The 17,063-nt window shown below is 36.1% G+C and overlaps 1 protein-coding gene across 2 annotated transcripts; it reads right to left on the reverse strand.

The window, feature by feature from the left end:
- Positions 1 to 3,778: 3,778 nt before the first annotated feature.
- Positions 3,779 to 15,506, reverse strand: LOC116731854 (TBC1 domain family member 20). Of its 2 annotated transcripts, XM_032581716.1 has the most exons (10): positions 15,279 to 15,348; positions 14,207 to 14,261; positions 13,767 to 13,897; positions 13,327 to 13,407; positions 12,008 to 12,194; positions 11,822 to 11,923; positions 10,540 to 10,681; positions 9,346 to 9,530; positions 7,986 to 8,095; positions 5,495 to 5,814 (listed from the first exon to the last, which is right to left on the reverse strand). In XM_032581716.1, exons 1-10 carry the CDS (start codon positions 15,346 to 15,348, stop codon positions 5,648 to 5,650), a joined length of 1,230 nt encoding a protein of 409 aa, XP_032437607.1. In that variant the 3' UTR covers positions 5,495 to 5,647. The 2 variants fall into 2 exon arrangements, with proteins under 2 accessions (XP_032437606.1, XP_032437607.1); XM_032581715.1 differs by lacking the exon at positions 7,986 to 8,095 and having other exon boundaries at positions 3,779 to 5,814; positions 15,279 to 15,506.
- Between the last annotated feature and the right edge of the window lie 1,557 nt (positions 15,507 to 17,063).

Raw genomic sequence — 17,063 nt, forward strand, 5'->3', positions numbered from 1 at the left:
AAAAAAAAAAGCTTTATTCTTCTTGAATAACTCTCTACATCAGTGCAACAGTTTGCCCTACAAATATAACTAAAAATGATTCTTTTCACATCTAACGGACACATTAGCTCCTCACTGATAACTTAGTCTCACTTTCCAGCCCTGCATTCAATAACTTTATTTTTCGCTTTCCAGTCAAACATGAGCCATGGCTCTCAAAAGGTCAAAAAACAGAAACGGTTGCAAAAAAAGCCTAAATGTTTTTTTCTCCTGTCATTTCAGCCACAAATTTAAATTAAAAAATCTACTGCTGTGTGTTTCTGTCTCTCCCTCACTCTGACTCTCTGCAGCCTGATGTTCCTGCATGGATTCATGGCTTTACAACAGACACTACAGTAATGTACAGGATCAGAATGTGAGTTAACTAAATATAAAAAGTATGTTTTCATCATACAGAATTAGAATTTGAACGACCGATTTTCAGATGGATACATTATTATACATCTCTACTCTATTTACTGCTCTAATCTCCATTTAGCATCGGTATTGTACATCCTTACAGTTCTGAGATTAAATTAAAATATCCACATCTGCTTTCCTCCCCACTCATCTCCACTTTAGCTCATTAGTAATCCTTGAAGAACTGAGCTTCTTTATATTAAACATTTCCACCAGATGTCTCATTCTCAGCTTGCTCTTATCTCTCCATTCCTAACCTCCTACCTGTCTGTGCTTTACCCCCTGATTGTCTCCCTGGGGGGTCGGATGGACAGACGTACACCATCGTCCCTGCTCCATCTGTGAAAACACGTTTCTGACCTGATTTTGACTAAATCCTTTCTTAAACAAAAAGATAATTGTACAGGAGAAAGTAGAAAAGAAGAAAATAGGCCAAAAAAAATGTCAGATTTTGATTCTTATGCTCATAATTAAACAAAGAATCTGCATTTTTATATTCATTAGGCAGAAAACTATACAATATGGAATAATGAAGTCCTTAAATCTAAACTGAAAACATACACGTTATTATCATTATTATTATTAACGAGCTTTGAAACTTTACTCCTTCTCCGTATCGGTAAAGAGAATAAGAAAGAAAGCTCACTAATTGCACTGAGTGGCTTCAGGTTCAGCTGGAGGTGACTTTTACTCAGGCTCCTTCACTACAAAGGCTTACCACAAAAACAAGGATCAGATCAGTCATATCTGATCCAGAGTCAGTGCGATTAAGAGCTCTACAACCTGCTGAAGGGCTCAAAAATTACTCCAGTTGTGATTTTGGCTCTGAAAAGCAGCTGCTGTGGTCATTAGCTAAAGCGGTGGGGGTCATGGAGGGAGTAGCTCACTTTGTGGTGCCACAACCTGAGTTAACAGCAAAGTGCGTTGTGCGGAGATGTTAAAAAGACATTAACTGCAATAATGCCACAGAAGAGAACTAAAATAAAACAATCGCAAACTTTTAGTATTGCATCGCCATCAGTTTGCACATCTAAAACCTCATCGGATAAAGAGCAGCTTTAAACAAAAGTCTAGCTGCAGATTCTTAATTAGAGTTACAGTATGTCTGGACTTCAACTTGGCCATTATAAAAAAGCAGAAACATGCTTGATCTAAATGGTTGCCTCTGACTGTATGCTTAGGGTTGTTATCCTGCTGGAAAGTGATCCCAAACCCAATCTCCAGGCTTTTTCATGCTGACAGATTCTCTCATCTCTGCAGCTCCTCCAGAGTTACCACTGGCTTCTTGGATACTTCGTTTTCCATAACCTGTTAGTTCATGTCTTGGTAGGTTTGCATTTGTGTCATACTTTATTTTCTGATGGTAGATCAAACAGTGCTATTAAAAAGGGTGCATTTCAATGCAGAGTGCTTTAAGACATCCAAAAAGAAGAGCAAAAATAAAATTATACCACAAAACAAAATGCAAAAAAGATTAAAAACCTTTCTGAACAAATTTGCCTTCAATTGCTTTAAATGCCTGGTTTGGTGATGGTATGAAGATCAAAAGGAGGCATGGAGGCAGCCACTGCAAAATAAAAACAGCGTTTAAGCGTAGTTCCTGGAACATCCAATAAAAGTTTGTCTGCCACTCACAAAAACTCTTAAAAGTTCAAATAAATAAGAAGGTGCAAGGCTGTTAAAAGCCTTAAAACAAACAATAAAAGTTTAAAATCAATTCTAAAACGAACAGGAAGGCCGTGTAAGAAATATAACACGGGGATAAAGTGTGGAGGATAAAAGACGGGCGGTTGAATTTTGGACAAGGTGAGGGAGTCGATTTAGACTCGACTGGGAAACACCGACATAAAGAGCACACAAACGACTGGGATCGTTATTTTCTAATAAGCAAAGTTTGGGATATTATACATCTGGTCAATGTCAATATTTTGGATTTTTAACCACAAATGTGTGCATTACCAAATTTGAATGTAAATTTCTAAAAACAATTCATATTCTTCTGTTATCTTCCTGAGGGAAAGATAATCTAAACATTTCTGGTGACGTTTTGTTAGCTCTGATTCTGTCCTTTACGGTCATTTTCACAGCAGAAAATAAACACTTAAAATTTTAGATCTGACATGTCAAACACAACAGTTGTAAGTTGGCTGCTTTTATATTCTGGCGATCACAAAGGGCCACAGAGATGTGTTCGCACTGAGCTCGTCACTTTACTTCTCCACTCTTTCTATCTTCATGTTCAACAGATGCATAATGGAAGAAATTTGATGCCTCTTGTTCAAAGATCCAATTAGACTAGATTTTTTTTTTTGTAACCAGCATAAGATCATAGACATAAATACCCACAAATCATTTTAGTGCAACAATTAAATTAAATGTTTCATGTGCCTTTAAATATGTATCAGGCCTCCGAGAGCAAAAGAGCTGCAGGAATTTCACTAAAAGCTCGACTACAGCTCTTTATGGCTCCGCTTTCAGTTTACAACATGTTATTAAAACTGTATTTGGTTTTATGTTACTACAATGCCTCCTTAATGCGGAGAATGCTTCATTTATTTAATGATCATCACAAAATATGAGCTTAAAAACACACACTTTGAGTTAGTATGCATTGAGCCTTTACAGGGGCTTGGAGGACTGTGGCATTAAGGGAGATAAAAAAAAATATCTGAAAGAAATGGATAGAAGAAAACCCTGCAATTTAAATTTAAAAACTACAAATTTGCACCATCATAATTTCTGTTTATAAAAGCAGCGAGTGTTCAGAGGAAAGCCTGAAAACAGGCATTCGTCATCGTCCTATTCCAACTGCTTTCCCTCGATCTGAACCTGACAGACAGCAAGGAAGGCAGGTGCTAATGTAAGTGTTGTTAGAGTTGATTTTGTTAAAGAAAGAAATAAACAAATAGGTGAGGAGACTGTTTTGTAGTATGCCAACAGCCAGAGGCAGGAATTAAATCCTCATTAGGCGCTGGCAGCATCACAGCTCTGTTCTTCTAGCTACATGCTGTTCATCGTCAACATGGTACAACTCCATCAGATCGTCAAAGGCATCAGCTGAGGTGGGTTAGATTGTTATTTTAGGATATTGTAAGAATTAACTTTACAAACAGCAGTGTACATTTTCAGTCTTCCTTATGAAGTGCTGCTCGCACACTTTAAAATACCAGTAAATATGCTCTGCCTCCCCTCAGAACCAAGTTTTAGCTTTCAGATTTAACGGCCCCAGCACAAATATCTCACTACATCTCCGAAATCTCCTACAGTAAATAAAAGTGTTTATTCGGTTGCAACCATCTCGTTCCATGCAAGATGCCAAATTAAGACACACACAAGAAAGTTACCCAATTTCACACAAAACATATTTATTTTAAGTAACATCTTCAAACCCGAAAAATCGTGAGTACTAAAAGCCTTCACAAGTCAGTACCAGACCTGATATCACAGAGACATCCCAAAAATAAAATTTATACGTGCAAAACTTATTTAATTTAACATGACCAAATATACATCCAAAAGAGGTAATTTATTGGAATATTTTCAATAAAATATATAAAAAAAATATTATGGATTCCTTCCAGCCAACAATGAGGGACTGAGTGAACTAAAAAGTTCAACTAAGAAAAGTTGCCTCAGAAGAAAAGAACAAACTGGCCTGTTAATTAATAAAGCTGACATTTTCTCTGTTCTCTGGGACACAAAGTTCAATTACCATCTGATAAACAAGAGTCCTAACTAGCTTTTGGCTCAGCAGAGATGTTGCAATAACACTTTATTGATTTACCGACTATTTCCAGCGATAAAAGCTGGGATTTTGAGTCTCCAGGTTGAATTTCTGAGGGTGGAAACCAGCTGTTGGTGTTCTTCTTTAATTCGGACGGTGCATGGGCGATTTAATAAGCTGCAAAGCAACAGAAATCAACAGGACGGACCGCCCAACGAGCCATGCGAACATGTGACACATTTATAGATGAGAGAGCATGTGGAGAGGGGTGAGTGTTACATTTACAGCAGCAGCAGCAACTTAGCTACAAGTACAAACCGATAAATATTTCAGAAGAAAAGTTACAGAAAAAGCAAGTGCTGGAAAACACCACAAAGCCCCTGACAGCTGGTCGGAGCTCAAGTGGAAATTTCACTTTCTGTGTTTGATAATAATAAATATAAAGCAGTAATGATGCAATCTAGGAATTTTTTTTTTTTCTTGCGTAAAAATCTTTAAAATCTATCAAATAAAGCACATTGGGGGAATTCATGCACTGTTGCCGGCCGTTCAGGCTGGAGTTAGGCCCAAACCTGCTAAATATTTTAAGAACACAAAAAACTAGTGGTGTCTTCCCCTTACTCATTCTGCAGCAGTTGGTCTGTGGGAGGGGAAAAACAGCACCAAAATATTGGAAATTTCCTAAAATCTAAAAAAAAAATAAATTACAATGCACGTGAAAAAGCACGAGTGCCTGAAATCTGTGCCAACCGCATCTAATGATCATGTTTTTGAGGGTAGGAGGAGGGGGGTGTAACAGCTTGTTTTTGTGTGTTGAGCTCCAGTGTAAATGTTACTCGCTGACACCTGCAGAAGAGCAATTATTACAAGGCTTACAGGCAGAAAAAAAAAAGAAGAAAAAAAAATTCCAGCACTAACCCTCCTCCTTCACTCATAACTAGAGGCTTTCAGCAGAAAACACCGCTCTTTAATAATTTGTGTTTGTGTGTCGTGGTGCTGGCTTTGGGCACTTTTGGCTTTTTGATATATAAAGCTGAGGATCCAGCAAGCGAAACGAGAGTCTTCACTGAAACAGATGTGACACGCTGAGTTCATCAATGAAATAATCCGCTTCAAAGCAAAAGATAAAAGCGAGGCATACAGAAGGAGCCTTTATCAGCAGGATGTCAGTGTCTTACATGCATTTTCAAACCCTATTGCAGAACTATGTGATTAGTTTGCATGTTTTTATGCCCACTTTTTCTTACTTAATGCCATTTCCTTCAGTCTATACTCTTGTTTCATGTCTCATCTCTGACAAAATGGATGTAAATTGACCAAAATGTTTGGGATTCTTTGCAGAAAAGTGAAAATAACCTTTTTGGCACCAAAATACCTCCTTCTGTAGCAGATTTGATCTCCAAGTCGTCAATGTCAGTCTTTTCGAGGTATTACAGAAGCTTTTGGGTTTGATTAAGGGTTCCTGTCCTGTTCCCATCGGCCTCATCAGAACAGCTGAAGTATCAAGTCGGGTCCCCAGTCCATGGCGGTCTGAGCCACGGCGAACACGGCGGCCCCTAGCGTAGCGGACAGCCCCCACACTGCCATCTTCATCATCCTGTTCCCCTCCCTCCACAGCTGGCCTCGGGCTGCAGGCGGGGAAGCCTCCAGGCCTGGGTGTCAAAAGGTCAGGAGCACAGAACAAGGAGGGCGGGGTCAGATGACGAAACATGCAGGGGTCAGGAGGGGTCACAATGTTCAAGGCCAAACCAAAGTAACAGTCCAGGCCACATTTATTGGTGGCCGTGAGTTAAAATCCCTGAAATTAATTCATCTTTTGTGACAGCATCATAATCTCACATTGAAGCATTAATTTTATTTTAAAGACTTTTTGATTTTTGTTGTTATGTATCATGTGACTTTGTTCTTTTTTTTATGTCTATGTGAACCACGATTCTGTTAAATATACAAATAAATCATACATGCAGTCGAGGGCCATACAAAAATCATTAAAGGGCCACAGATAGCCACAAAAACTGTTATGAAGTTCTTACACCTAAACGACAGAGACTATTTTTATGTGTTCTGCAGGGTGAGATTATGCTACTGCACAATAAAAGACTGTTTTACTGAAATCAAAGACCCATTTTTATCCAGAGTTCCAATAAAGGTGGAAAATAATTGTCTATTTTAATTATATGACTGGACTGACAACCATAAAAGAGGATCTTAAGGGTGAAAACAGCAGGAGCAGAGAGAACGGGGGAGAGAAATTTATTAGTAATTAGTAATAATAAAAAATAAAGCTTCATGTCCTGTGCTCACCCAAAGCCTAAAAACAAAATAAGCACATGAATCTGCAGTTATAATGTTCTTAAATATCATTGAGTGACTGATGGCTCAAAAGGGAAATTGGTTCTATGTATGTATTAATTAAAGAATATTATTTAATTTCCTTTTGTGATTAAAATTTACTTTTGTATTGAATTGAGTTGTATAATATAGTTTTTATTATGTTCACCAGCAGGAGCACTTGGATGTGTTATATAAAAGCTATTAATATAAAACAATAATTTTGACATTAAAAATTATGAATTTATTAATTTTGTCACACTAGTTTGGGCATAATGCAGTAAAATATTAAAAATTAAAAAAATACTAACTAGTAAAAATTTTTATTTTTCTTACTCTAAATGTATTTTTTTGGTTGTTGGAGATATGAAATTAAGTCCTTTCCATTTTTAAAATATTGTTTATATGCAGACAAATTTTCTATGTGAAACAAAGTTTTGCAATATGAACATAATGCAGAATTAGATTTGTGTCCAGACTTATTTATTTTCTTGTTTATCAAGAACATCTTAAATTTATTACTGAGCATTATCAGTATTCATTTTATAAAACAAGCAAAGATAAATAATGATAATAATAAATAATAATTATAAATAAATAATAAATAATAATAATAATGCAGCTCAAAGACCTGGATAACCTCCATGGAGTTTTATTAAGCCTGTGTTTGGTACAATTTTCTTTGCAGCTGCATTCCTAACACATATGATTTAGCAAGTTTACCACAAATCATAAAGTCCCATAAAAAATTAAGGTTTTTTTTCTGTCTTGGTGTCAGATGTTTGTTTTCTTTAACTTGCTGTGCAACCAAAAAAGATGTTAAGTCTTGCCTACTTTAAAATATTAATCTGTTTGACTGAACTGAGTCTGACTTTATCAGGGAGGGTTTGAATAACATTTCCTAAATCTTAAGGTTAAAAAGCACACATGTATTGTTCGCAATCGTGAGATCTACAAGTTGGTTTTCCCTGTTTTTCTGCCTTTTGATTATATTTTGATGAAACTGCAGGGAATTATATTCCTCAGGTTTATAATTAAAGCATCCAGCCTGAAGCTGAAGCCACATAATATTTCCGAGTCTGTGCAAATCACTGACAACGTGTCAGATGCCGCTGTTCAGATCTTCACAGAACACAAGGGAGTAATGCATCTCTTTGTTCTGTTCTGGCATATTTAAATCTGCACTTGATTGGTCTGATGGGGGTGCTACAACATTTGTTTACATGTTATTGATTGTGCCAGAGGGGAAAGTGTTTACTGCTGCCTTGTTTTGAAGAATTATATCACTGAGGTGGGAAAACCCCCAAAGCTGGGAGCTCTGGAAGGATTTTCGTGGAGGATTTCATAGATAGTATTCATTTTTCTCAACCTTCAAAGCCTAAGCAGCAACAATACATCTTTACCCTGTCTGCATAAAAAAAAATTTTTTTTTTAAAAATGTGAGTGCTCTCTTTGTGAAGAATAGTAATAAGATTACAGTAACTATTTTTACCATGTCTGGAGGTGGTGTAGCCGTGGGCCCTGGTGAGGCGCTGGAGAACAGAGTCTGGCCTCTGGTGGAGGGTGGAGAGATGAAATGCCTGGAAGCTGCTTATGGACAAGCTGATGCAAGAAAACAAGAGCGAAAGAGAGAGAGATGAATGGGAAGGGAGTGTTAGCCATCAATAAGGAAGAAAACTAAAGTCTAGTGACATGAGAAGATGGACTGATGGATAAAGTGATAGATTAAGACAAGCGAGCCAAAGAGGATGAGAGAGTTAGGGAGAATTGCTAACTCAGTGCTTCTTGGTTGTGGAAAGCTAATGTATGTTTTGAGCATTTGTATCTTTCAGCGTGTCTGTCAAGGTCTTGTGTCACTTCCCGCCCTAAACAATGACTTCAGGCGACACTGAAGGATGCTGACACGCAGAAACACGCTCAGAGCTGCACAGAGCGAGGGAGTGAGTGGCCCCGCCCGCATAAAAGGTTTCCCCTTAATAATAGAGAGAGAAAGGCGCTGTGTGGACCAACACCAGGAATTTGTGGCACATCTGGGTGGTGGAGTCAGAATGTGAGTTAGGAGCGCCCCCTTTTGGTTACTGAAAGAGCAGCACCGCACTTTCTAGAGTAAATTTTGCTGCTCTCCAAAATACGTTTTATATTTACACATAAACCGAAATACACAAATACAGTTTTAAACAGGAGAAACATTTTGATTGAAACATTTTATAACTCATTCAGATTGACAGCCTTATACTTCACCTGTTTAAGTCTAATGTAACAACAAGCATAAAGAGAACGTAAAAATAAAAATGCATATTTATCGGAGCATGCAATCCAAAGAAAGCATTTTTCTTACATTTATTAAAAGGTGAAATCTCAGAATTTCCTCAGTTTGTGGCCTGTTTTTTTCTATTATATGTTGTGGAAATTATACAAGTTAATATTTATGGTCAAACTCATACTTGGAGATAAACAATGATGATTTAAAGGAAATCTTAAATAACCCGGACAAAAAAATTAATGTATACAGTTCCAAGTTTAGTGCAGCGGATGATATGGAAAAGCCAAATTGAGTTAAAGTAAAGTTAAAGAAGTTCGTCAGCATAAAACCTGACTGGAACACAAATAATTGAAAGTAAATTAACGAATAGAAAACAAAACAGAACCTCCATACAGAGTAATTTCTAGGAGACTTTACTTCTGTGTGTTCCAGTTTAATTAAGCAGCTATTAAACTGTAGAACCCATAAACGTGGATCTGACTGTTATTGTTTCTTCTAATAAATAGCTTAACCACCAGGGCTAAAGATATGTGCTCTGAGCAGTGTTATCACATTAACGGCTTTAATTTAATTTCCGTCGTCGCCTCACCTCTTGCGAGACTGCAGTGCAGCCCGCTTGGCCAGCAGCGATGGAGGGAACTGTTCGAACAGGTCCTGCGCCTGGCAGATCAGGAGTTCATACGGGAGGTCCTGGGGGATGTGGGAGAGCAGGTGGTGCACCATAGCCATGTCGCATTCGGTTTGCTTCACCTCCTTCTCTCTGTGCAACACAATCTGAAGAAGAGAAATTGAAAACAAGACAAACGTTTAGAAGCATCTAAATTTAATTAGTTTTACTGTAAGTCCACAAGTTTTGGTCTTTTTTGCACCATAAGAGCACAGGCAGAGTTTATCCTCTTCAAAAATACTTGTGTTGCATATTTTTCCTTAAACTGTCCCTGTTTTGCAATCTGTGCAATTATTTTTTCTTAAAAATATTTTTACTTTAATTTAAATTCTGTGTTGGTGGGTTGATTTCTGCTTGTGAACATTTTTCTCAGGGTGCGTAACAAGAACCAAATTTAAGTTGTTTCATGTGGGAGCAAATATGAACTGCTTTTCATAAAGTACGAATAAATATATTTCTACTTTATGGTCTCACATAGTTCAGAGTCCTTCCTCTATTTAGCTCAGAAACAAAGATAAGTAGATACTGAAACATTCTCAACAGCAACCGTTTCTACTCTGAAAAGTTTTTTAAAAAGTATGTTAACAGTAGCAAACTAGCTGTTATAAAAGTAGCTTAGACCAAAGAAGGAGTAAGTTTATACATCTTATTTTCTTAATTATTATGGATCATGTGTGATGAATTGAAAATAAGGCTCACCAGCTAGAAATACTAAAGAGAACAACAGTGATAACAAACAGGAAAGCAGAGTTACAGGTTTAACTAAGAAATGCTCTGGAGAAATCTTTTCTGGAAAATAACTCCTTCCTACTGGAATATTAGACAATATATATGCAGATAGAAAGTAAATCTGCTGTCACACTATTTTTTTTAGATTGCAATGTATATTTGTGTACCGCACATGGGTCTAAATATGAGAAACAAAGCTCAAACCTTTGCATAAATTATCTAACACACCAACAGTCCTGCTTTTAACAGAGTGTACAGAGCCTCTATTGAGCAACAAGTTGGAAAAGCCTAAATGTCTGTGTTGTAAAAATAGTCACTTTTTTCTTTCATTTAAAATAAAAGTGCCACACTGTCCTTGCAGAGGAGATTGCATGCGAAAGCCCTTACCGTAGCAGCAAGGTAGATGGGCATCAGTGGATGGGAGGCCAGGAAGAAGTCGTACAGCCTCAGCGTGTGTCTGAACTCTGACAGGACGTGGCCGTACCACGTGATGAGCCAGGAGAGAGCAAAGATGGTTCCGACCTCCGCTCTGAAAGAGACGCCACATAGAAGAGATGAAGACAAGCTGCTCCATAGCACAGGGAAAGAAAATATATTCATATTTTTTTATAACCAGATCTCACATGTGCTCCAAGCTTTTCTTAAATTTAAGCAAAGATTACTTTCAAAAATAAAGTGATCTTTATCACTTCTCTCAGTTGTAAAATGAAACCTGATTATTTTTGTTGTTTTTAGCTCAGTAACGCATTTATAGTGATGATGTAAAAATTTAAGTGTCAAAAAATACTTTTTGGATTAAAATTAAACCTTGAAAGAGAATCCAAACACATTTTCAAATCTACAAAACGGTCGCTATCCATTCAAAAGTCCTGCAAAGAAAAAAGTAACTACATGCAGTAACAAATTAGCTGACAAATTACTTTATATTTAAGACTTTTACTAATTGATACATTTTGGCAGATTTAGAAACTGAAGCTTTTCTAAATTTTCTGAAACCTAAATAAGATGAAGTAGTATATGTGGAAGGTTTTGGTCAATGAAATTGTAAGAATGGGGAAAATGAGATAAAATGGAAGAAAAACACATGAGAAGGCAGGAAGAAAGAAGAGGAAGAATGCACTAAAATCAGTGATCCAAACTTTGAAGTAATCTTTTTTTTATTGTCTTGTCTTTTAGTTCAAAGCAATGCCTTCATTATTTTGCTTTTTTTAGTTCGGGTTTGTAAGATGTAAGGTAACTAGCAAATATATAGTCTTGCAGATACACACAAGCATGCTGATTAAAATACTTCATAACACAAGTCACAAACATGCAAACATTTCTAAAACCTGATCCTGACAAAATTAATAAGCAATGTGCAATAGCTGGCTTTACTCTAATAAGCAATATTAACTGGTTTAATAAACCAAATGATCCAAATATCCTCAGTTTTGTTTATTTTGCATTTTACTATCTATTCAGGGTTCAAAATTAGTTTAATGATGCAAAGACCTCAGTGAGACAAACAGGCCAGTAAAAACACAACATTTAACTGAAACTCTCCAAATGAGACCACAACTAATGCATCCTCAATTATATTTAAAGACTAGCTCTCTGGTTCCCTCTAGTGGCAAGTTATTCTAAAACAATCCCAGTTTTTAAGTGATTTACTCTGTCAGTTCATTCATACCTGATCATAAAGTCGTGTAGCTCTGCATCAACTTGTTCCAATATGGGCATAAGATAGTTTAAAATGTGTTTGGTGCTGTCCATGGTCGGATCCATGAAATCCCTACAGAAAGGAGAAAAATTTAAGTTTAATTTTAAAAAATAAAATAAAATCTTTATGTTGCAACGACTGTGAAAGCAGGCTAACCTGAGATGAAAATTGGACAAAGTGTCCAGCATGGCAATGGACATGCGCTCCCCAACCACCAGCAGCAGAGTCACAGCCACGTCATGGTAGCCCTGGTAGTAGTGGAGCTGCGGGTTTCGCTTCAGCACCTCCAGGATGATGTTGATCAGCTGCTCCTGCAGAACGGCTCGCTCTGAGGCTGGCATACCTAAAACACCGCACAAGAATGAAGCATTCACCAAATACAAACACCAACATTAAGAGAAAAAATACCTTTTTTTCTGTTTTTATTCAAGTTAAGCATATGCCTGGAGACTAAACTGTAATCTTAACATCCAGAGATTGTATTAATGCATATGATTCCTTTAATTATTCAAATTAAAGCTGAATAAAAACCCAGAGGGAAACAAACAAATGAAAAAACTCATTACTGATCAGAAAAACTAAATAAAAGCAGAGTTCCCCCTGTCTGTTATAAGCCTGGTAGGCAACCAAGCTTTACTTGTGCCCCCACCAGGCTTAGCATTGCTTATTTATTTAAGCTTTATTTTAATGTTTGAATTTTTGAAGACGTCATAGTAGGTGTTGGATTGGAAGATTTTAATCTTCCAATTTTCAAATAACACATAATTATCAAGTGATATTTTTAAATTTCCTGTCAACTTTAAACATTTTTTAACACAAAAACATGACAGGCGCTGTCCCGAGCGCCACAACCACCGGGCTTAGCAAGTTTTCTTTAAAAGCAACTCAAATGAGAAATGAATGACAGATTTATTAAATAGAATCCAACATAATTGTTCAAATTGTCTGGAAAAGCTACAAGCCATAAAAGCATTCCTCCACAGTAATGTGATTGATGAGGTCCAAAAGGTACTTTAAGTTCATCAAGTTATTCCACAAGCTGCTGAATCAGGAGGTGGACATTTCTGAACAGTTCTGCACATACTGCTTGAGCGTTTCAAAAAAGTTTGGAATTATCTTTTGTTATTATTGCCTTTAATGATAAATTTAGATTCAGAAAAAAAATGAGTCGATTCTGAACCTGTATGCTTGTGATATTATCTTTTCCACACCATTTATTTTTTAGGTAAGATGTACACAAACTTTTAAAAAATCAGTAAGTTTTTACTCAAAATGTCTTTGAGACGTGTTAATAGAAGACAATCTCTGTCCTCCAAGTCTTCCCATACAGCACTTAAACTTTGCTAATTAATTATTTAACTTTATCAGATAACCCTCTGCGTTGCTCTAAGTACAAGGGTGAAGCCTGATAAATGTCACAGTGAATTACAGTCTGCTTCTTTTAGTGGAGGTAACACACACACACATAAAAGCACCTTTAGGAAATCGCTTCATGGACCTTCTGACATCCAGGACAACTTGATTGTAGTCCTTGTGGTTCTCCCTCACTTCTCGACCTGAAGCAGAAAGAAAGATTATATTAACAAAGAACTTTTTAATCTTTTTTTTTTTACAAATAGAAATCTGAAAGTCGCAGGTTGCATTTGTGTTCCATGCCACACTTAAGATTTTTAAAAAATAGATAATGCTTTCCTTACACTTTATAAATATTAAATACTTTATGTTGTTGCATCACATTAAATCCAAATAAGTTATTAGTTTTAACAAAACAAAATGTGAAAACGTTCAATGCGTTTAAGCATGTTTCCAGAGTGCTGCAATGTCAATGATTGTCTATTTTGATTTATGTAGTGATTGTGGAAAAATAAATAAAAATATTTGTCATTAAATCTGTTTTTTAGGAAGGTATACTAACCAGGTTTGGGTGGTAGGTTGTACACGTTTATGTTCAGTAATTTAGGCCACACTTTTCTCCTTAGCTCATCGGTGAGTAAGCCTCCGTTACCGGCTGCAGCTCTCCTCAGCGCCTCAATGTCCACCGGATCTCTATCAGTTCATAAGCAAAGAATTATGCAACTCTCTAAAACAAAGTAAGTTTGATTGTAATGAAACAGTGAGAAGCTTTTCTTATTCTTTGTCACATAAAGAAATCTAAAATTCCTAAAATTCAAAGTATTGTACCACATGTGGCTAAATTCTGTAGGATTTTTAAAGGGGGACACAATATGCTATTGCTTAAATAAATTAAGGGACTAGCCATCTTATAATAGTTTTTAATATCAAAACCAAATTACATAGATGATCAGATATTTATGCCTCATGTACATAAATTATATAAAGCAGAACAATTCCAACCTTATCAAAGCCTGATGAATGACGGTCAGCTTATGTTTTCTTCCACCATCCGATTCTGTAAGAAACAGGAAAAAGGTTTAGTGAGAAACCAGCAGAGATGTAATTAGAAAAGCATACATGAAAATAAATAAAAAAAACAGCAAACACAGGGTTACAAAATTAAAATTACAAAGCCATATTCAAAAAGCCATTATGAACTTTGAGGTTGGAGTTGATTTAAACAAAAACAAAAACAAACCCCTCTTTTGTCTAGGATTTGAATTCTGGGGATCCTCCTGACTAGTTTTATAACTTGGAACTGAATTATTTTTAGATAAACATAAAATGCAAATTAATAATGTTATTTTTTTCCCATTTTTAGCCCCATTTCATTTTTTTTCTCTTTTACAACAAATGGCAATGAACAAAATTTCAAAACCTGTTATGGTACTGTCTTTAACAGTCTAGACACTTTGCTATTGTTCAAAAATATTCCTTAAAAAACTATTTATTCTCAGAAATATTAGCCCAAGTTGACCAAGAAATAGCACAAAAGTGCTTAAAGGGTTTGTTTATAAAATGGCAAAAATAATACCCAACAAAACTATGATGATTTATGTCAGTGGCAAGTAAATTGCAGACAAAGAATCACAATGACTCAGTAAATGATGATGGGGTTATGTAAGAGCTTTTGTCTGGAGTTCTTGACAATGACACAAAGACAGGTTTGGTTCTGTGAGTAAAATAACTGAAGATGGGAGCTGTAATTTTCCAGGGTTTCTCAGACAACCCAGGATGCCACGCAAGCAGCATTTAGAGTTGCTTTGATTCTGATTAAATCTCTTGAAGAAACGACTGTGGGTGATTTGTTGCCAGCTAGGAGGAGAAACTCGTCAACTCCAGATCAGTATCCAGACCTGACTCCCACGGGTTTTAATTATATTATGTAAAATTAGATTTAATTCGAGTATGAGACTTGTCAACTTTCCGATTTACCGAATAATGTTAAATGTTCTGGCAAGTTTTATTAGTAGAAGATTTAACGCCGAGTTTTTATCCATACAATAGCGCTAGCTATTTGTGTTTCACTAACCTCTTGTAACAAATCCATTCTCATTGCCCCCAACTGCACCGATTTGTTTCTTCCTCTTGTGTTTTCTCATCCCATTTAAGTACAAAATGCCGAAAGTCAACTAAAACAATCTACCATGAGGCAGAAAAGGCTAATAAAAACAGTGTCTAAACACAAAAATGAGACCGGCTGTGTTTATATGAACGAAACGGCTCTTGTCAACAGCTGTTACTGACTGATTCAACCTACTTCCGGTATGCCACGCTCTGATTGGACAAAATATTCACGTGACAAGGATATTATTGGCTGACTGCCAAAAGGGAAGGTAACGTCACCTGATTGTAGTATTTGTAGTTCTACTGATTGTTCACCCGTTTGAAATACTGAAGGTGACATAAAAACTATCTAGGAACTATTTTATAGTGCTTTAAAGCACTTTGCTGTAAATGTAAATACATTTTATACACCTCAAAGGGAAATCTGGTACCCACAATCTTTCATTTTCTGATAAAATCTTCTATTAGTGAGGGGCACAAACAGTGAATGGATGAATTAGTAAATAAAGCAATAAATGTAATTATTTCCTCTAAGTTGAATATAAACTCATTCATTGATTCGTTTTGAAAATATAACTCAATGCAATTAAATCTTCTCCAAAACAATAAGGCTATAATATGAAAACAAACGAGTCTACAGGAACTCTCAAAGCATTAATGACAATGCCATAAAATCCTGCTAAGTGTACTTGGCTTTCAAGGCACCAGGCAGCTTTTTATGAGAAGCTATCATCAAGCTACACTGGCTTTGCTCATTTATAGTTATATGCTGTTGCAGTCTGTTTTACTGTGAAACTAATGCAAAAATGTGGAAACTAAAATCAGCTTTTTTGCAAAGGTGCAGCTGAGTTTTCTAGACATTATGTCACCTCAGAGGGGCAGAAATCAAGTTGAAATGTTCTGTAACCAGAGAACTTCACAGTTTATCTTTAGATAAACAATTTAAGTAAGGTTCAGGGGGGTAGACTAGTAAGACAGATTGTTATTTGCATTGAGGCAGTGTTTATTATCTGAGGGTCTCATGGTAAGTCAGGTCCAAGATTTGGATATGAACTCTCTGCCAGTTTGGACTCTAGTGCACTACAAGCTCAAATATAATGTATATTTCAAATGGTTAAGAAACTGAAGTGTATTGTGTAAAAAAAAATAAACAGGCAGATTTATGGGGTTTGTAGTAATCAATATCATTAGTTCAATTTTTCAGTTCTAGAATTCAATTACGTGTTTTTCTGTCATGCAAACCAAATGGACACTGATGTTGACTGATGATGTTAAACAACAATACTTTGCACATTCTTTTTGTATTTTTTCTTCCAAGAACACACAAAAAACTTAAAGTGTGATAGAAAAAAATACAAACTCTACCACTTTTTCAGTGTGCAGCTTGTCAGAAAAAATATTATTGCTATTATTTCAATGCTTAAATGCATCAGCAATTTAAAGATTCAGCATATTGCTTCTGACTCTTCCCTTCCTCCCTGATGAACTGCATGTTTTCTATGCACATTTCAGTGAGAAAGACCATCCTCTTGTAACCTTAGTTTAGCTTGACTTTTAATCTAAGCTTCCGTTTTCAGGTTTAGCTTATACTAAGCTTTATGTTTAGTTTATGTTGTCTGTGCCTCTAAATAGCCACGGTCCTGAAGATTGTCATTTTATTTCACTGTATGACAATAAATAAATCTGAATCCGCAGTGTTTTTATACACAAGAGCATAAAAATATAATTTTGCTTGGTGAAAAATAATTGT

The sequence above is a fragment of the Xiphophorus hellerii genome, chromosome 13 (genome assembly GCF_003331165.1).
Source record: "Xiphophorus hellerii strain 12219 chromosome 13, Xiphophorus_hellerii-4.1, whole genome shotgun sequence".
NCBI lineage: Eukaryota > Metazoa > Chordata > Actinopteri > Cyprinodontiformes > Poeciliidae > Xiphophorus > Xiphophorus hellerii.